Consider the following 22,179-nt stretch of genomic DNA (forward strand, 5'->3'; position numbering starts at 1 on the left):
GCTAGATGGAATCCGAAGGCCAAACACTTGTTATATAGCCTACTAGCATTTGCACATTTCTTACAACCCTAAATCATGCTAAGCTTTATAAGTACATTAGATCCATGTTCTAGTTCACCAAATTCATTAGCAATATGATATCCTAATCTGCACTTCTCAAATCTCAAATAACAGTTAGATTTTACAAGTTACAAAATCAATATGAGATTTACGGAATATTTTGCAAATAGATTTCAGAGGTTCACTATTTATCAGGTGTAGGCCTAAACTGTCCCCCATAACTTAACTATGGTGAGATACATAAGCATTAGATTTTTCCATTTTCTGATAACATTCTTTCAATCTCTTCTAGGAGGCGCTCTTTTTCGTCTGCCAACTCTTCGTTCTGCTTCTGAAGGTCTTCTATCTGTTTTGTCTGTTCAGAATCCTTCCTGAAAATTCGCAGCGTATGATCAATATATCAATTCATGTATATACAATTTGCTTACTAAGTTTAACAGTTAGTAGGAAAATAAAGAATGAAAATTCAAGTGATTCTATAATGTATGTTTCATCTTACTATCTTAGTAGGTGCTAAACTTTGTTTTTCTTTGATTACCTATTCATGAAGGACAGATTAAGTTTTAGCGACCGGACTTCCTTTTCAAGGGTCTCGCACCGCTTCAAGACAGCTTGCATGTCCGAGGGAACTGATGGTGTTAAGTTTCTTTCCTTTGCCTCAGCCATTCTGCATCACAAGAACATGGCTTTACAAATGAAACAGGTATCGAATACAATATGAGATAGGAAGAAACTCCATTATATGTGTTTCTAAGGATTGATCTACATACTTCCTTGAACGTTCCACCCTGCGCTTTTTTGTAGTGTCTACTTTTTCCTCTGCACAACCATTTAGTTTGAGATATAAGAGAGAGTCAAACAAAAAGCCATAATTTCAACTCAATCATTTTTTCATCATTTTCTCTATAGTTCCCATCATGTGATCCAGACAATCATGTCAAAATGATTAAGCAATTGTGTGAGTTGTGGTTTGGACATAAAATCTCTGTCTTAGCATAAGTTAGAATTTCACATGGTAAATCTTATTTCCAATATTTAATATGCATCTACCTTTATTCGTTAACATTACCTCGAGCACCTAACTAGTATATTTTGTTATATTAAGAATTTAAGATCCATGGATTTATAATTATCCAAATGCATATGACATTGTAGAAAGTAGAATCTAAAGAAGTAGTCATTAACATGGTAATCTAAAAATAAATGGCTACCTGAGACTGCTGATGATACAGATCCATATCTGTCTAGACTTCTCCTCTGCACAATTTAACAAGATTTAAAGGAAAAATGATATAAATACTAACTCTTGTTGAAACCATAATTCTATCGAAGTAAGTTACGATATGAAAGAGTATGCTATACCTTCCGATCATCTTTGAGATTATCCATTATCTGTTCTCTGAAACCTGCACATCCACAAAACACAATTGTAGTTTAACGGGGAAAAAGATGGACATTTGTTAAAAAAAAAAACAAATAATGTAAAAAACATTCTATACTGATTGAAAACCAAATAATCAAAAAATATTATATTCCGAGTTCTGAGCTAAAATAGCATTTGAATGCAAATTATAAATTGGACATAATAATGGTGTGGACTCCTAGTTAGTACATTGTAGTCACTTCTTTTGGTGGATCAGTTTTCAAATAAAAGAGCTTCCGCAATGAACTGATTTAGTTTATTTTTGATATCAAACAACACGAACATGATGAAGGAAGTCGAATGAAAAATTATTTAGGATACTCCTTGTTAAAACTTATACCTTTGACTTTATTTTGAGTATTCTCTGAACTTTTACTCACTCCCACTTGTTTCCATGAGCTTTCGCCAAGAGTTTGATTTGAATTGCTGGGACCTTCACAAGCATCTAAACCAGAGGAGACAACAGGTGCAGCAGCGGAGGATTCACTTTGAGAAGGTTCTTGTGAAGCTGTCCCTATATACATTTGGTTTGTCTGATTAGCAAAGCTATCCATAACAAAGTTCACCGATCCTTCGAGCGTTTGCAGGACTCCGTGATCAACTTGGCCATTGGACATAGCTTGAACATTCACTGGCTTCTGATGACTCCAATTTTCTTGTCCTTCAAGAAAACTAGTTTGGAAAACAGGTTCTTGAGGACAAAAGATTCCATTTAGGCTTTTATCTGCGGCTTCCTTCTCGGCTCTCTTGCGTTGCAGAGTGTCTTTTAGTATGCTGACAGAAGATGAAACTTTATCTGCATCACCGAATTGAAGTGTCTTGAAGGTAGATGAAGATGAGTTGGATGGAGTCATGAATGATCGCTGCTGGTTTGGAAGCTCATACATCGAGTGATAATCAATACCATTTAAATTTGCTGCTTCTTGTTTCATAGTGTCAATACCATCAACATGTTGAGGCATCATGCACATAGATTCGATACTTTGTGCTGCCTGCGCATTTTGCATTTCAGTATACCTCCTCCTCAATTCGGATGACCGGCTCCTAGTCATTCTTTGATCACTAAGAAACCATGCCTGCATTTAACAATGAGACTTCAAATGGCTAAGAATATTAATTGAATAATGACTTCAGCCGAGATTTTGATACATGATGTAAACATACCTTGGCCAGGAACAAGTTACCAGGTTGCAGTTCTCTATCTGCAGGATCTCTGAAGAAAATTGAAATTTCTTAGTCAAACAGATTAATATAAAGGTTACAAGACAAATTGCAGCATAGATTTAATGAGTATAGGTTGTTTGAGGAAAACAGAAGTAATTACCTGACTGGAAAATTAAAGTCACCTGAAACATCATTGGATAAAGGGTTATTAGTTTGTACATATGATTTGTCATTGCTTCTTTCTTCTGAAATTACACCAACATGCTGCTGATTAGACACATTGGCAAGTTCTGTGGACACCCTGCAGTTAAAAGAGAGTCGCAATGTCAAAACAATATATAAAATCAGGACGTATGCCTCATATAATAAACAAAAGAAAAGAAAAGAAAATATTATGAAGGAAAGTCACAATTATCTGCATACAGAGATTATTGGAAACCAAACCACTTAATACTTTTGTGAAAGTGTATCTTCATATTAGCATACCTCTTTGATAATCGCCTGTTAAGTCCCATGCTTGATGAATTGTAAACCTGATAAGAAAAACAAAGGTGTTAAATAATAGAAAATATAAATGCAGCAAAGTGTAGGTATAAGCAATATCCAATTACAAACTCCACACTCAAAAGGATCACTACATGGCATTGATATCATCGCCAACAAAACTAATTACAAGCCTTAATATTGTGTATTTGCAGACCATATTGCAGTAATAATAAGTAAAAAGAGTAAAAAGTGCAGTCAACTCAGAGGAACATATTCTTGAGATACAGGGAACTTTGTTGTTTAATTTTAATTGCTGCTTCTTGGTAATCCAACCTTGACATAACAATGTTCTAGATAGAACCCAATTGTATATCTAAATGTCATTAAGTAATGGAGAAAACTGAGTTCTTGGTAGAAACTCAGGAAATCTAAGCCATACTGGTGAAATCCAGAAGAGTGTGAAATATGGTATCAGGAGCGGCAGGCACAACTCTTGAGCCAAATTAGTCGGACTCTCGGAACTCGGAAGTAGGAATAATTTGGGTATTGGCGGCAAAGATCAATGAAGTAGTATGTGTGATCATGTGTACTCAAGTAAAAGATATAGAGTTCAGGAATTCATGTTGAAAGATGTGTATGTCAAACAAAACTGCCATCATGGAAATTTTCTGCTCTGCTGTGAGACAAAACAGAACAAAAGCAACACAAGAAACATGATCAAAATGTGATGATATATAGCAATCTTGCCTCTCCATTAGTTAGCCAGCGTTTGAAGAGCTCCTCGCTGTCGACGCGAAAGCTTTGAGAAACATTCTTGAATCCCAACGTCTCCATGGTCGGAACTGGCATTCCAATAGGGCTCTCAATCACAGTCTTGAGGAACAACTCATCACTTGTGTTCTTGTACAAGCCAGAGAATCCCCTCCCTTCCATTTCCATGGTGATGGTAGTTTCTTCTTCCTCAAGGTCAACCACTTGAAGTAACTACTTTAATACTTTTTTTTCCAACTCAAAGCTTGTCTAATTAGCACTTAACAAGTTTCAGAAAGAAAGATTCCTATATGAGTTCTGTGTTATCACACTAACACAACTCCAAAAACCAAGTGAAGGAATAGTATGTTTCAAAACTTTGTGACATTACTTCACACACTATAAAATTGAACCCCACAAACTCAATCTTTGAACTTTGTCAAACTAGCAATTTCCCTTTTAAGAAAAAGAAGGGAGAAAAAAGAAAAAGAGTTGATCAGTTTTAGTTCAGGAATTTTTACATACACCCTTCAGGCATAACAACTAACATACAAGTTACAGCACATGAACAGGTCTTAGTGAAACTTCAATCAACTTGGAATACAATAATATATTTTATATAAAAAAAAAACTTCATCAGAACTCGGTATCTAGTATTTACTTTGGTCAATGACAGGCATTACTGTATATAAATATGCTTTCACTAACAATGAAAAAATGACTCCATAAGATTCTGTTTCATTCATTTGTCTCTTCTATGCAATGAAAGCAGAAAATTATAAAAAATAAAAAATATAACAACTTGCGGCGGTTAATGTGAGTGCGTCAACGGTTTAGAAGGCGCGTTGAAAATGGGATTTTAAGGGGCAGGATTAAAAGTGAGAAAAGATTTCAGCTTTTGGGTGAAGCAAAGAGAATAGTTGCATTAGTTTAATGACAATTTGAAGATATTAATTAACAAAAATTAGTGACTAAGGTGGGTGGTATTGGGTGATGGGAGAATGAGAGTGACATTGAAGAACTTCATTGGTTGAAATTTTATAATAAGGAAGCTGTTGAGATGCCGTTTTCATTGTTGGCTTAGGACTGCAAGCAACTTTCCTTAATCTCACCTCCATCAAATCTCCTTCTATTCAATATCAAGCTTTTTTCTTCCTTTAATTTCATAATTTTCTTTTAATTTTTTAGTGTATTCTCCACAAATGAAGGACTAATTTGTTAGGCTACATTTATTTATTTATAGGAATAGAAAATTGAAACAGATATTCATTATATTCTGTTTTTTAAATTTTGTTCTCAATTCTTTGTCTTATTTTATTTTCAAAAACAAACGTAATTTTATGAATTGAAATTCTATTAGAAATTATTATTGACTAATAAATTATGGTGAAAATTCAGGTGCAGTCGATTTTACGTAAAGTTGATAGTTGAGAGCTGTTAGATGAAAATTTAGTCAAGTTAGTCAAATCATCTAACGACTCTCAGCTATCAACTTCACGTAAAGTTGAGTGCACATGTGTTTTTATCATAAATTACTATATGCACAACACTTTCTAATTGCATAGTTTGAATTTCAACCAATCGCTACGTATAAACCACATATTAGACTTTTAATTATAACTTCGAAAAACATCTTTATAAATATTTTTTTAGAAATAGTCCTAATTTTTAAACGCCTTTTAAAGAAAAATGAACTTATACTTTAAAAAAACATAAACACTTCGTTAAACATTACTATGTAGTTTCCTTAATTTATAGTGCAAGTGCTGATTACATCAGAAATTAAGAATAATAAAGTAATGAATGGTGATTTGTTGCCCACAACAACGCATATACGTGCCATGCAAATGCAATTATCATTACTTTGGTGATAGAATTAGATAGAGAGAGGGGGAGAGAGACCTTAGAAAAATTATTTGGGTATCTCAAGATGCATTTTTAGAATAATATTAGAGAGAAAAAATAAATTAATTTTATTTAATATTTATTAATTATAATAATAATTAATAAATACTGAATAAGAGAAATTTAAACTATTTTAACTGATTTTTTTTTGTTCTCAAACATTATTATTATCCAATATTCAATACGAAGACACCGGTGCAGGCTACATTATTATTCTTGAACAAATTACATTCTTCTGTTATTAGCTTTTAGTTAAAAAATAATTTTTTTATTTAACTCAAGAGGCATGTATGTTATTATTACTTATTATTACACCCATAATTTGTACATCATTCCTTTTTTCGTAACTATCCAATTTCCCTAAATCAAAATTGAAAAGTGAGAAATTAAAACAAGCACTAATTGTATGTGGATCAAAGTTCTTATTCTAAGTTTATAACAGCATTGGTTTTGCAATAGAAATTAAACGGATTAAGTATATACTATAGTTAATTAAAACATACATAATACTACTGTCGAAAGATTATTATTAAAAATATGAATTAAAATATATAGTAGTGTAATGCATCACCACTTGTGGAATCATATTAAAGGTTTAAAACAACTAAACAAGTAACTGTTTGGTTACATATAATTATAATTAGTTGGAACAAGAAGAAGAGGACATGGTTATGCACATCACATCACCTAATCATGCAATTTTTGCAGGCAAACTAATCAATATACTATTTCAACCTTGATAGCAATTGCAACATTTTCTATCTAATAATACTGTTAGTTTTACCATAAGCTTAAATCTGATACTGTTAGTTTTTAGTACATTTCTTGATTTGAAAAAAGTTAGATACAATACATTAATTTAAGAAAAGGAAATCTAACATAGAATAATATTTGATAGTCTTACAAAAATGACACAAAATATAGAGAGATAATAAAAGAAATGAAAATAATACATTTGAAAAAAACTTTCTATCTTACTCTCTTATTATTGCTTTTGTCGTCTATCATCACCACTCGAGGGAAATATACAAAATGCACAAAATTTGTGTAGTAAACACAAGAAAGATATACAATATAAGAATAAAAAAATGCATTTTATACACTAATATAAAAATTAAGTTATAAAATTAATTATTTTATATTTGGGTTTAATTTTACATAAAAAGATATTATGTGCACATTAATATAGGTTTCCAAATCAATCATCATATATTTTTGTATAAATATATTTGTTGTGTAACTTATTTTTAATATATATTTAATATTTTAATATATATTTTATTTAGATGACTAATTTAGTGATTGATTCTTAGTATACATATAGTATAATTGATTATACATATTAATTCATGTATTTAGTCACAAGAATAGTCAAATATACCATAATAAAATAATCAAATGTATAAGATGGATAATCAAAATTGTTTACAAGAACAAAATATTTTTTTTGAAATATCAAATTTGTTGGACAAAATAAGTAAGGAGGATACAAGAGAAAAATTTGGAGTGACCTTTATTGTTGAAAAAATATAGAATTTCTTTTAAGATGGTTTGAATATATGACAGAAGATCGATAAAACAACAATTACCAATTGATAAATATTTTCTTTTTTTTTTTGTGTACGTTGCATAATTATATTTTGTACATATTTTCAGTTCCAAATACATTTTTGTATCTTAAGACAACATTGAATCTTGTGGATTCCTGTCAAACTTAACCTTTGAAAACTTCGTTATGAGTCAACTGTTTATGAAACTTACTTTGATGAGAGAGGATCGAGGAAAATAGAATGAATCATATAAGGGAGTATGTAATATGTTACACATCATTCAGACATAAAATTAAATAGAGCAAGAAACAAATTGACTTATATTATTTTTTAAAAATGTTGGTTTGAACTTTGAACTTTGAAAATTAAGAGTCAAATTATGAAACGGCATATTTAGAGGGAATATTATGGTACATTCCTCATGGTTGGCCAATTTATTTTCAGCAGCAGAGAAGACAATGTTTCTCTTTTCAGAATTTAAAATTAGAAGCTCTGAGAGTCAATAACACGGTTTTAATTATTTAATTATTACTTCACTAATCAAAATTCAATAGTGTTGCTGATTAGTCGGCAGCATATTTTGTTTGATTGGTGACTTATGAAACAGTGTCTATCATTATCATAGAAAGTTCATGCTTCACCATTAGTTTATTTACAGTAAAATATTTCTATATTAAGTAGAGACAATTGATGTGATATTTTATTTATTTTTGGGTAACATATGGATTTGTTTTAAATAAAATTCATAATTCATCTAACCATGTACTATAAGTTAATAGAATATTCTATATTTATAACAATTTTCTTATGCTATACCCTTTATTACAGATATCAGTTTAATACTAATATTTTTTTAATAACCCAATTTGTATTTCTTTATTTAAAAGATAATATAAATATACGGTTAATTAATATGGTCATATGACAATTAGTTCATTTTCATTTTATTTGATGTATAATCTGATACTCTGATATACTCTCTATTAAATTTCTAGCTTCACCAAAATCATTCGAATCACTAACTATTTTTAGTGGAATAAGATCTAGTTGTTATGTTGTTTTCTTTTATTACTTTCTATTTTTTTTTTCAGGGTACCCACAACTATTAGCAGACTACTAAATCCCTTGGCACATGAATGTTTTTGTAGTGTTTGGATGGGAGATCGAGAGACAGAAACTAGATGATAAAAATTGAAAGATAGAAAATTAATTTTTTTATTATATTTGATGTAAAGTGTATAAGATTGAGTTATGTATGGGTATCTTATTTGATAGAAATGGAGATTTAAATAAGTAAAATTACTAAAATATCTCAAGCTCTTTCTCCTTAGCTAATTAAATTTAATACAATCATGTAAAGGGTATACCAAAATCAATCGCTAATATAAAATACACATTAAAAATAAATTAAATAATGCATCTATTTATATACAAATATATAATATACACATAATAATTTTGAATTTCATATTAATATTGACAATAAACCCAGAAAAGCCTAGATTTATGCAGCAAGACCTTACCAAACAAGACAAAGGGGTAGCCGGTCTTAGCTGATCTCACGCTTTTGCTTAATTCAAATCACCTAAATTATAGGCAGAATCAAATATCGTTTTTTCCCCTTAATATAACTTGTTTTAGACCAAATAAGTCTCTCATTTTATTGCCAATGAATTATAGTTTAAATGACATAGTCTCCCTATACTCAATTATTTTAGTAATTTTATTAGTATAGAAATAGGTTCACATTACAAAATTCTTAGTTTTAAACAAACAACAAACTTCCTAATCATAGTTATGCAATGGTACCAACAAATCCAACCCTCAACATTGAAAGCTCAACGATTTTCAAATTCCTCTATTTGTTCTTGTTTATCTCTCACTGGTCCTCTTTAGTACATTCTTAAATCAATGAATCTAAATATGATTATACTTAGATATATTGATTCAATGATTCAATAAAAATTGACGGCAACAAATAAATAAGAACCAAGAGAGTAAAAAGTAAATAAAAATAAGATGAGAATTGAACAATAAGAGCTTTATAACAATAAACATGATGAATAAACATCAAATAACAAATTTTCCCATAATTAGATTACAATTCTTAACAACCAAAAAGTGGCAATCATAACAATCCTAATCGTTAAGCCAAAATGTTGTAAACTGCTATAACCAAAAGAGAAACTTTTTAAGTTTTGAACATGTAATGATGCACCAGTAATTGTAACATGATAAACCTAGTATATCTCATCATCAGGGATGTCTGGGTTCAGGAATTTCTTAGGGTCCTTACTTATTTCTTCATAATTCAGTGTTGATTTCACCCTTTCTGGAACTGGCATCAGAGGAATAATTCTATCTCTATCTATTACACCATCAATGATTCCATATTCAACTGCTTCAATTGGAGACATGTACCTATCCCTATCAATGTCTTTCTGGACTTGTTCGAATGAGCGACCGGTGAAGCTTGAAATAATTCTTGTGACATTGTTCTTGTTGTGCATAACTTCTTTCGCCTGAATCTCTACATCTATAGCTTGTCCGCTAGCACCTCCAAGAGGCTGATGAATCATAATTCGTGTGTTTGGCATAGCAAGGCGCTTGCCTTTGGTGCCGCCACCGAGGATGATGGACGCAGTTGATGCTGCGATTCCAAGTGCAACTGTGGAAACATCGGCCCTCACAAGCTGTACGGCATCATAGATAGCCATCGTAGCACTAAATACATGATATCATGAAAACCAAATTAGCCGCAGAAAAAGACATCAAACTCAACAAAATATTGCATTGAAAAACAGTTAAACATTGATTCCTCATTTCCTAATTTCCCAACAGCACGCATAACCAATATGTTGACACTACTTGAAACAACATGAGCGAGAACATGTACATCTTGGTTTAATCAGCATCAAACTATAGAATACAAAAGGGAAAGTCAAAGAATGACAGCCATGATCTCTGGTAAAAATTGTGTTTCCAGAAAGTAAAAGACATGATAACTAAGAAGGGAAGAAAAAGAAACACTTCATCTAAATCCTTAGTCTTAAAATTGACTAAAGCTGAAGTTTGAGATGTTAAAGATATCTTGAAGGGGGAAGTACTTCAGAGGATTTGGCCTGTATTGGGCAATAATGGACTCACATCTTTTACAAAACATATGGAGAATTCAAGGTGCAATCAGGGGCTGATTTGATTGTGAGCTAATTCTATTAGAAAGCATGGTGATATGGTCATAATGATTAACGAATATACTAACGCAGAAGCTCAAAGTTACACCTTTCCTTCAAACCACAAGGAGGCAATGCAAAAATGGGTAACAAGTTTTTTCACCAAAACTAGAAAACGAGTTTGAAGGCCCCGATGCAAAGTTGTACACGAAGTTACTAAAAATCACAAACTAGATAATAGATATTAATATGATGGAAATGAGAGAAAACTTAGACTAATGAAGGAGTATCAACAAATCACTATTGATTCTTGAAAGTAAATTGTTCAAGGCCAAATTTATAGCTAAAGCCTGCTCAATTGTCTAGAATCCCTAACCTTTGTCTCTCTTTATCCATATGGAACACAACTCTTTTCCAATGACTATGTCAAATCCACGTAAGATACAAACTTCAAGTGGCTGTAGTTTTGTCTTTCCCTTGTTATTTTCCTCAATTGTTTGGTACAATTTCCATTTAAACCTCCAAACGCACCTATTTAAACAGTTTAAAAATTTTGCAAGCCAAAGGAACCTTTGAGGAAAAAAAAAAACCAAAGCCATCCATTGATTATCGTGTTATTTGTTTATATCTGTGTTTATTTCCAAGTCATAGTTTTAACTTTTAATGCCAGCTAGTGTGGAGCACTCAACCCTGAAAAAAATGATATAGCAAGATGGGTTGTTACATGCCTAGGGAAAGTGTCATCAAGGTGAGAGGGCTGATAAATGCAAGGAGGGGCTGTAATAGAGAGTTATTCTAAACCCCGGAAAGGTTCTGTCAAAGCAGAAGCAAAACTGCAAAAGTCCCTAAACTATTAATGCAAAACAGTAGACAAGAAAAGAAAAAGGAGGGGGGTTCTATCTTCAAATACTAAATTAGCAACATTGCAATTATGCCTCCAATGCCTATAATCAGAATAATATGCACACAAATTGTAATTCCTGTAAATGACTTGCACATTGCCATTTCGCAGCATAAATCACGAAAACAAAAACTCTCTGTCCAAAAGTCTTTTACATACTACAACCCATGAACCTAAATGCAGTTTGACATTACTGAAATAGTAAATACTTAAGACAAATTCACTTCAAACAAATTGCAATAACCTAAACCTTCATGAAGTATAATCCTTGATTCGAAATCATCAAACATTGAGCATCAGAACACAGCTAATCTAGTCAATGAAACTATATGACTGTGAATTTCATTGGAACTATAAATCAACCCCAAAGTTGGAACAGCATTACTCTAATGTACATCATAAGAACAATAATTCTAAATTCAAAACCACCATCAAACACTCTTAACTCAACTCAGCTAAATCATATAAACGGTGACCACATGAACTGAAACTCATTGCAAAATTTCTTTATGCAATTTGAAAGTAAGAAACATTTAAAAAAAATCACCTGAGAGAACCACCAGGGGAATTGATGAAGAGCCTGATATCTTTGGTTGGGTCCTGAGCATCCAACAGCAACAACTGACTCATAACGGCGTCAGCAACGAAGTCATCGATGCTGCTGCCCAAGAACACGATCCTCTCTCTCAACAACAGACCCATCACGTCGCTCTCGGCACCTCTCAAGGCCGTGGCCGGCGTTTGGGGCGACGAGAGCTGAAAAGTGATACCAGGTTTTCGCGTTTGGGACCCAAAGTTTGCAGCTTTGGAGGGTGCCGGGGAAGCGGAGGTGAGGTGGCAACGGAGTGGGGTTACGGTGGTTGAAGATTGGGGAAAATGGGTTTTGGGGTTAAACGAAGAAATGGGTGGCTTTGGAAAGAGGGTACGGAAGGGAGAACGAGAGAGCGAGAGAGAAGAAGTTGAAGGGTTAGAAGCTGAAAGTGAGAGCAAATCCATGGTGAAGAGTCTGAGAGAGAGAGAGGGAGAGAGAGAGTGCGAGAAGAGAGTGAAGGGGGAAAGCTTTGAAGCCCTGATATTCAAGGATAATTCTGTCACACACTTTTGTTTTTCTGGGTTATTTTCAAATTTTGTTTTTTTTTTTTTAATTATACCCAAAATCAAGTGAACTTTTTATTTTTAATATTGGGGTGGTAGTGTTGTTTTTTTAAAATGTGGATTGTTAGTAAGGGTGTTTAAATCTAAACCGATTTAAATTAAATCGCTTATCCAATCCGATTCAAATCGAAAACCGATTAAAACCGTATTAATTCGGATTTGATTGGATTCTATTTTTTTGCAAACCGCTAGATTGGATCGGATTTCGGATTCACTTTTCATAACCGATCAAATCCAATCCAAACCGCACAATGTGCTATAATATTATTATTTTATTATTATATTTATAATTATACTTATAACATGTTCAATTTATTATACATTTTTCTATTATTCATGTATTATTATTATTTAATAAATATTTTATGTTCAAAATGTTATTTATTTATTTATTTTAACTAACCTATAATTTTATTTTTATTGTTATGTTATTGTTGGCTTTTTAAGATATTGTTAAGACTTGTTATGTCATTGTTGATTATTTAAAATTTGATGTTGAGACTTCTTATATGTATTTAATTTTTATATTTAAAAAACCGCAAATCCAAACCGATCCAAACCGCTTGTAATCGAATTGGATCGGATCGGATTTTCAAAAAAATTTCATCAATCCAAACCGCACCGCACATAAATTAAGCGTTCGGATCGGATGACTTTTTCTCTTAAAACCGAACCAAACCGCACTGCGAACACCCCTAATTGTTGAGGTGTTATTTTTCAATATGGAATCGTTTAACTAGAGAAGCAGAAATCGGACCGTCTGTACAGAAATTTGACCATCCGATTTGTGTTAAAAAAAAATTTAAAAATTCGATTTGTGTACTTTTCACAGTTTTAAAAAGGTGAAAACTCAGGTGGAGTCGACTTCACGTGAAGTTGATACTTGAGAGCTGTTAGATGATTTGACTGATTTGACTAAATTTTCATCTAACGGCTCTCAGATATCAACTTCACATAAAATCGACTTCACTTGAGTTTTCACCTTGATCTCTACCACTTTTAATAATTAAATCAATCTATAAATTTTTAATATTATATAAAAATAATCCGTCTATTATTCTCGTTGTTGTGATTAGGATGAAAAATAAGCATCTACAAGTTTGATTAGAATAAATTTTTCATTTCTTTTAGGTTCTATTTTCTATTTTATGTTGTTATATATCTATTATATATGACTTACAAAATTTTAGCCATTTATTATTATATGTGTTTCTAAGTATTAAATTCTCATACATTGATATTATACATAGAAAAGATCAATCAATTATATTCTCTGTTATATGTGCTTATTAAATAATAGAGACTAATTTATCAATTTTTTTATCAAAATAAATAAAATTTGTTGAACTACTAAAAATTCCTTGAAACTTATTTGAGATATTACTTATAAAAAAACTTCCATAAATTTTACTTAAAAAACAATTACGTGACAAATAGGAAGGTTTTTTTTTTTATTTTCACCAGCTTTAAATATACTTCTCAAAATATACTAATTAAAAATTAAGACTAAGATTATTATTTTAAAAAAATTAATAATTTAATTTGTAATAAAACCTTACTCTCTATCTAAACTTTGTGGAGCAATTTGTCTTTTTCAACATCTTCAACGACTAGGGAGTAAATAACTAAATATATTCTATATATGTGTGAATGAATTGGATTTGAATCTACAAATAAAGGAGTTGTCTACCTGTGTGTTGATGAATCATGCATTAGATAATACTATAATAGTGAAGCTGAGTTTGTGAACTTTTATTGACGTGAAAATTGCAATGTTTATACGTGTGTATGTATCAAATTATGCAAATTCTTCGTCATTCGTTAGATTTATCCAGTCATAATAATTAATAAACCAACTTTACATAATAGTAATCTTTTATTTTATTCAGATGAATATGCTCAAGACAAGAAATGGATTTAATTAGTAAGGAAGTATTGAATTGCAATCTTCATTTTCTTGAACTACAGCTGATTAATAAAGAAATGTTAACATGCACCTTTTATTGTTGCTTTCTCTGACTTTGTGAGGTCTCATCTTCACTCCAAGGCTGTGCAGAGTGTAGCTACTAGAGAAGGCAGCTTCTAAAATCTCTAAAACATCACTTTCTCATCCTAAATTCTAAAGTTCTTTATCTGAATTAAATGGAGACTCACAAGACACAATTGAAATATGAGGTCTTTCTCCACCTCATAAACTCTGCACAAGCTTATAGAAATATAATCAAGGCGCTTAAGTTCTCAACTTTTGGCCTTAACTCAATTCACCCTTCGTTCTGAACCTCAAGGTTTGAACTCATTATAGGCTCATAATACATCAAGAGCAACAAATTTTTATCCCACTAGATAAGATCAGCTATATTAGAGCCTCACGAAATATGTCTAAAATATCTGTTCTTACTTCTGGTATGTGCATTCTATGAATGTTTTCTAAGACTTGTATCTTACAATAGTGTATGCACATGAGATTCCTAGGATACAGACACCCGAAGCATATGGTAAAAACTAAAAAGCAAAAGCAGCAACTCAAAATGTGAAAAAATTCTCAAGATGATATATAATTGTATTAATAGTATATTAATAAACAGTCAATAGAAGGTCTAAGTCTATCTAATTTTAAAAAAAAATAAAAAAGAAGAGATTCTAAATCAGATACTATTACAGACTAATATAATAAAACTTCCTTTCTACTACACTATGCCTCTGCCAACCTACATGTCTTCTTCTTCTTCTTGGATATCATCTGAACTTTGGAGATGGCTCAACTTAACTTTTGCCCTTTTTGATTGTGATGAGTCTTCTCTTGCGTCCTCTTCGTTAGCCTTCCTCTTCTCTCTATCACTGTTTTCGTCATCCTCATTAGTCTCTGTCTTCTCTCCGTCACCGTTTTCTTCATCGACAGCCACTGCAGGCTGTTTGGCACTTGAATTATCTTCTGATTCCAACGTGGATGCTTTTGGATCAGACTGTTCAGCTTTATCTTTGTTGCTAGATGCTCTGTTCTTGGCTGATCTTTCGAATTCCTCCAGAAACGAGCGGACTTCTTCATTGTTAGCAAGATCCAAAGGGGTCTTTCCTGCCCTTGTCTTGGCAGTAAGACTCGCCCCTTTCTTGGCCAAGTACCTGACAAGCTCCAGATGGGAACCTTGAGCAGCGTAGTGTAATGAATTCATGCCTTTGCGAGTACAAGCCTTGATGGATGCACCAGCTGCAACTAGAGCCTTAACAACTTCCAAATGCCCCTTCTGAGCAGCAAAGTGTATTGCGGCCATGTCATCCATAGCAGAAGCCCCAACATCAGCCTTATTCTTGCACAGATAACTTACTATCTCTGCATGTCCAGCAAATGCTGCTAAATGAAGTCTATGGTCCAAAGCTAATTGTCAAAGGAACAAAGTGGAAATGCTATAATTTCCAAGACAAACCAAATTCATTTTACCCTATATAAAACTTCCTTACTTATTTCCAATTCTTCCTAGGGTATCTTTAATTAGAGGAAAAAAAATTGGGTGAAATTTTTCTTTAATGTGCTCCATGTGTAATTTTAGTCATCAAACACTTCCATGAAAAATTTCACCCCATTTTTACTTGCCAATAAAACAACTCTACCTCATAACAAGTTCATAGGGCATTACACATTAAGCACATAACAAAGTACCAAATCATTTTCAGATAAAACATGCAGCACAACTCTGTTCATGCAACAAAAAGATAAAAAGCATAAACAATAAGTCAACAGAGATTCCAATACAATGGTATTAGGGAAGCTAATCCACGATTCGATGCAGATAGGTCATAAAGGAAAGGGATGAAAACATGGTGCAATGGATTCAATTAACATCAGGAAAGAACAAGTTAAACTTCAAAGCAAACGAATTGAATGGAGAATTTACCGTGGGAACCGAACAGAGTGTTAGGGTTCCGTTAGCAATTATTAGTAGTAGTGATAATAAATGAGAGGAGGATACGGTGTTCTGGAATGCTTGTCTCTGGAATTAACAGCCAAAGGATTTGAAGTCAAAATCATCTGAACAGCGACGAGATCACCGGACCTTGCCGCCGTATGAAGCTCGTCGCCGGTGCTTCCTCTCTGTGGGTTGCCTTTACCCATCTCCACGCGTTCCTCTCTGCTGCTTCACTTCACACACAATGTTTCGTTTTGGTTTTGTTTTGTATTCTTTTAAATTTGTGTAATTGATTATATTGTGTAATTAAATGATATAATTTGTGTTATACGATTATTTAATTAAAAATATGTAATTATATAATTGTTTAATTACACAAATAAAAAATACTTAGTGACAAGGTATTGTTTAACTAAAAAAAACATGTACAACAAATAATTTTTATTTGACACAGAATCTAAATATGGAAGCAACAAAATTTTTAAAGTCGTATCTACCAAATCTTAAAAGGATGATAACAATGTATACACACATTTTAATCTAGTCGTATGACTCTTATCTGAAATAATTAACTCTTATTGATGTTAGGTACTAAAATTAATAGAAAGAAAATAATGCAATTAAATTTTGTAATAAAAAAATAAATGAAATCGAACAAAAATTGTAGATATTAGTAAAAATAATATAATTAAGTGATAAAATTATAATTTCTCAAAATATATAGAGAAGTCTATAATATTTTTTTATATATTATAAAAATTTATGCAAATAAATTATACATATAAAAGATCACACTAATTTTTTTTAGTTTACTCATTAGTTTTATACAAAATACGACATACATTAATAAATATCTTAACTATCTATATATAGTTTTCTAAAAATAATCATATGAGAAAGAAACAAATTACCACTTATTCAAGTTCTCATGATATCAAATTGATTAACTTGATCTTGTCAAGCTGTTATCTTATACAATTTTATCAAATTGTATGATATCAACTTAATCTTATAAACTTAATCTTATCATCATATACAACTTATTTCTAACACATGATTATGTAACAATTGATTACTTAACTAAGTCAAAGATGACAACTAAGTTAGCTTATTCAATTTTGATCTTAGTAAAGATTATCCATAGATCTTCTAGACTTTCATATGCTATATGTGTATCATTTTTAAGTTGATCAAGTGGTAGCATTATACTTAGACTCCATCAAAATTTTATAATCTTTAATTTTTTTTAAACTTTAACTTGCCCCACCCGTTTATAAGCTCTAGTCATTTTGTTCATTTCAAATCCAAAAAAAAAAAAAAAATTTGCTTCTTCTTTTCACAATTGACACCATCATTATCATTCTAAACATAATCAAAACATCCTGCTCACCACGATTTACTTAAATCTCTTCAACTAAGCTAAATTGTTGTGTTTCTTAACAATTTAAATATATCATTTCAGTCAAGTTAAATGATAGTGACTTTCAACGATTTATGTAAACTCTTTGAATTAAGTTAAATAATTAAAGTCTCAAATTATTAATGTATTCCTCTAAGATAAATCTTGAGGACGTTCCACAGTTTAATATAAAAACCTAATTCGTTGTTAACTATCACGATTTACATAATTTATTTAGAACAAAAATAATTATTTATGTTTTAAGATATTTATATAATATTGTTATGAGTTTGTTTTATACTTTTATTCATGTCATTTACCCAAAACTCTCCTGCATGGCTGCATGCATGTATAGGTCCATTATTAACTTATAAGTGGTATATTAATTCAAATAAAAATTTTAATAAATTGTAGAAGGAAAAAGATTACTCAATCTAGACAATTGGAACCCGAAAGACAGATTTAGAGTAGTTCTTTTTAAGTTTTTATGCAATCGAATTTGGTTTCCATTTACAAATAGTATTTGCGTGATGTGGATGAATTGTTGTGGAAAACATTATAAATGGAAGTCACTTAAATTTTAGTATTAAGATTCCGCTTCAAGCGACTTATTTAGAAATTGCAGCCACTTACTCACAAAATTCATTCAGATAAAAATATCTAAGTATTATTTACTCATTTTTTGCTTCAACAGAGAATGGAGTATTTTCTTTTTTTTTTTAAGAGAAAAATATAACACGTACATAAGGACTAAGGAGTCATGCCCGTCGAAAAAAAAGAGACTAAGCCCAAAGGAGTAAGGAGTAGTGAGCCTGACAAAACGAAAAGCTAGAAAAATTAAAGCAAAACCAAGGCGTATCCTTCTAGCCGCCACCATAATCCAGATTGCTGCTTTATGTTCCTCTCCTAAGCATCAAATTAGGCAGTTTGATCAAGTTAGATATGAATGGACGGACAGCTATGCAGAAATATCTCCCAGAACAAAGACTTGAAATAACAGTGGGAACGTTCAATAATCTAAAAAAATCATGGGAGTGCAGCATTTTTGCTCCCAATGAGACATCTCCATTATTATTAGTAGGGTAACATTTAAGTAAAATGCTTTAAATAGTTATATACAGTATTAGTATATGATACCAAAAACACAAAAATGAGACAATTACATGTATTTTTATCAGAAAATAACCCATTCACGTTGAAAACTCTACTAAGTTTTAACTGTTTTATTGCTGCATTCGATGCATATTGTTTTGGGTAGGAACTCATATGCAGCTGTCTTCATGTGAAATTGTTAGTTGAGAACTGTTAGATGATTTGACATATTTGACTAAATTGTTATTTAACGACTCTCAATTATTAACTTCATACAAAGACAACTACATGTGAGTCTTCACTATTGTTTTGTTGCTAATTCTATTGCAGCACGCCAGTATCTTTCTCTTACTGCAAGTGCAAAATATAAGTTTGACTGTTTGCGGAATCCTTCCCTTTGCCCTTATTTGCTGTAATTTTGTTGGGTTTTTATTTTCCTGTTTGCTCTCTAATATAAAAAAGTAACTATATATATTTGTCCTTTTCCTTTTTAGCAGCTTCATTCATCTTTACTTTTTCTTCTCTTATCATTACCTTTAAATGCTAATCATTAAAACTCAAAAAACAAAAAGCAGATAATAAAATTATCACTATTGATCTTAATTAACTAAAGCAGATAATAAGATTATCACTATTGATCTTAATTAACTAGGCAAATTATCATGTTAAAAATACTTATGATGCTTGCTAGCCCACCGAATATATCAATTGAATATGCACAGAGTTATTCAAGGCAAAATGCAATTATATGTTTCAAATCAAAGGGCAGAATGAAATGGATATATAGCAACCAGGCATAGTCTCAGAAACCATGATCAGAAATTGATACTCACCTTAGAGATCTCAGAATCTATAAAATGACTGTTAATTTGACGAAATCCCATAACGATTTCGAAGAGAGTCAATAGCCTTCTCAAACGACTGCGAAAGCTCAGTGATTGAAGTTTTGCATGCTGCAATTTTCGAATGAGAATTACTATCTGATATATGTAAGCAGTATATGTATGTGTATGTGTATGTGTGAATAATTGACATCTGAATACGAATATGTTAAACCATAGACAATGAGGCAGGTAATTAACTCCAACTGCAGTTTAAATTCAATTACCAATTGCTCCAAGAAAAAAAATGATGCAGTAGATAAACCAAAGTACAAAAGATTTTCATGAATCGGAATATAAGCACATGCAATTGAATTTTACAACGCATACCACGAGATGCGCTGGCCTGTGCCTCTGCCATGAACTCATCATAAGATGCCTGGACATAGACCTCGTTACGTTTCTTAACAGTTTTTTTTTTTTTTTTTTTCCAAATCACAGATCAAATAACGTTAGTAAAAGAGGTGAAAACCTTCATTGCCTCACGGCTTTCAGTGATCCGTTCGGATAACTTCTTGTACTCCTTTTCTGCTTCATCCATCACTTGGTGACATGCTTGAGTCTGCATCTAAAATTTCAAAATAAAAACAGCAATGTGATTAATAATTAGCTTAAAGATCTATCACAAACTCACAGAAATTTGTCACATGTTTACCATTCTTTAATCAAATATGCCAGAGTATCTAACTGTTCTCTCAATTTCTGCTTATACTAGTTCTGAATGTTCTAGCTAGGCACCAATGTAAGCATTCTATTTCCATATTAATTTGTTTAACTTCTAAGAATATGTGAATAACATCACAGATTTTCAATTTCGTTCATATTTCACATGGTCAGGTTCTCGAACAATTTTCAGCTGTTACGTTATAAATTGATCTCATCAACATGATTATACAGTATTAAAGAGAGTGAGATCATTAGAGAAAAGCGCGCGAAATTAAATAAGTAAAACCTTCAAGCGCTTGTGCAGACGCGAATGAGAAGCTTCAAGATCCCTGAGGATCTCGGAGTGAGAACGATCGCTTTGGCGCCGGAGATCGTCCACGCCTGCGGACGCCATGGCCTTGAGGTCGGCGATGCTGCTCAGAGGCCTGTGGCTGAGAGGCGGAGAAGCGCCGGTGAGATCGATGGCAGCTCTCTTAGCTGCGGCCTTGGAAGTAGTAGCTGTTGGCCTGCTGAAAATCGCCGATTTCGGAGAATCGTTCGTCGGAGAAGCCACCGGCGACGGCGTTTTCAGAAAATCGGCCATCCTCAGCTTCGTCTTCTTTCCCTTCTTCATATTTCTCTCACTGAATTTTCGAATTTCAGATTGTGAGGTTTTAACTCTGCTCGCTGTCGGTATCTATATATCTGGCGGGCTTTTCAAATCTTCACGCGAAAATTTGAAATTTTATTTTATTACTGAACTGTTAAAAAATATAAAATAAATAGGAATAATATTTTTCTTTTTCTTTTTAAATTTTGATGTGAACCTGTGAAGGAGAAAGATCAAGTAAATGTTATATGAGCTCTCGAGTTCGAGTTTCACTCCTAATTCCAAAAAAAAAAAATAGATGTTATATCGATTTATTTTGTGAAAAAAAGGTAGCCAATAAATGTTATATTGTTATAAACACTTATATTTTTTAAAACAAAAATATTATTTATAATCAAAATGAATCACTATATATTTATGTACAAAATACATGCATAGTTTAGCTCAATTTAATATATATTCTACTCTGATAGCTCATTTTAGTGTATATATATTTATATAACATAATTATTTTTAAAAATAGATAAATTTTATACGCATCACAATTATATTTATGACCATTTCAATTCTATTTTATTCTCTAACCCTGCATAGTGTGCTTGAGCCTTGAAGCATAAAAATGAAATAATTTTTTATAAATAAATAAATTTGATGAATAAAATTATCCATAAAAATCACATGTGAATTTTCACCCAAATTTTGCAACCTTCAATCAACCAAACCCTAAAATGACAGGACTGATAAGTTGAATTTTCTGTCTTGCTCATTCACATGTATTACTTAAATTACCTTATTGTGTGTAAAATAAATTACTTATATAAGAATAAAACGATAATTATAACTACAAAAGATAACCTTTGTGTGCCAAGAGTACCTAGACGTTGGTTAAGCAATTGGTCTGTTAGAATACTTTTGGCACACGTAAGCATTTTCCGTAGTTATAATTGTCGTTTTATTCTTATATAGGTACATTTGTCAGCGTCTATATCTTTCATAGGTACAAATAATAATTTATTCTTTTGTGGAAAAGAAAAGAACTTACAAATTTTTTTTATCTATTCTAAAAAAAATTCTTCCCAAACA

The 22,179-nt window shown here is 31.7% G+C and overlaps 4 protein-coding genes across 4 annotated transcripts; all 4 read right to left on the reverse strand.

The window, feature by feature from the left end:
• Positions 1-6: 6 nt before the first annotated feature.
• On the reverse strand, positions 7-4,489 carry LOC107487110 (protein CYCLOPS). Its single transcript, XM_016107703.3, has 10 exons — positions 3,881-4,489; positions 3,134-3,180; positions 2,808-2,948; positions 2,648-2,696; positions 1,824-2,559; positions 1,423-1,466; positions 1,272-1,317; positions 831-879; positions 599-727; positions 7-431 (listed from the first exon to the last, which is right to left on the reverse strand). The coding sequence occupies exons 1-10, from the start codon at positions 4,070-4,072 to the stop codon at positions 308-310; spliced, it is 1,557 nt and encodes a 518-aa protein (XP_015963189.1). The 5' UTR covers positions 4,073-4,489; the 3' UTR covers positions 7-307.
• A 4,875-nt stretch (positions 4,490-9,364) lies between these two features.
• Positions 9,365-12,415, reverse strand: LOC107487109 (ATP-dependent Clp protease proteolytic subunit 4, chloroplastic; the record flags this gene model as incomplete). Its single annotated transcript, XM_016107702.3, is given in 2 exon segments — positions 9,365-10,062; positions 11,960-12,415. Coding segments are annotated over 2 exon segments (933 nt in total). The 3' UTR covers positions 9,365-9,578.
• Positions 12,416-15,098: 2,683 nt separating this feature from the next.
• On the reverse strand, positions 15,099-16,721 carry LOC107487108 (uncharacterized). The gene is made up of 2 exons (XM_016107701.3): positions 16,533-16,721; positions 15,099-15,927 (listed from the first exon to the last, which is right to left on the reverse strand). The coding sequence occupies exons 1-2, from the start codon at positions 16,673-16,675 to the stop codon at positions 15,276-15,278; spliced, it is 795 nt and encodes a 264-aa protein (XP_015963187.1). The 5' UTR covers positions 16,676-16,721; the 3' UTR covers positions 15,099-15,275.
• Positions 16,722-18,525: 1,804 nt separating this feature from the next.
• LOC107487106 (uncharacterized) lies at positions 18,526-21,142 on the reverse strand. Its single transcript, XM_016107699.3, has 5 exons — positions 20,794-21,142; positions 20,314-20,409; positions 20,172-20,220; positions 19,794-19,913; positions 18,526-18,774 (listed from the first exon to the last, which is right to left on the reverse strand). The coding sequence occupies exons 1-4, from the start codon at positions 21,118-21,120 to the stop codon at positions 19,825-19,827; spliced, it is 561 nt and encodes a 186-aa protein (XP_015963185.2). The 5' UTR covers positions 21,121-21,142; the 3' UTR covers positions 18,526-18,774; positions 19,794-19,824.
• Between the last annotated feature and the right edge of the window lie 1,037 nt (positions 21,143-22,179).

Source organism: Arachis duranensis, chromosome 5 (genome assembly GCF_000817695.3).
Source record: "Arachis duranensis cultivar V14167 chromosome 5, aradu.V14167.gnm2.J7QH, whole genome shotgun sequence".
NCBI classification, from domain to species: domain Eukaryota; kingdom Viridiplantae; phylum Streptophyta; class Magnoliopsida; order Fabales; family Fabaceae; genus Arachis; species Arachis duranensis.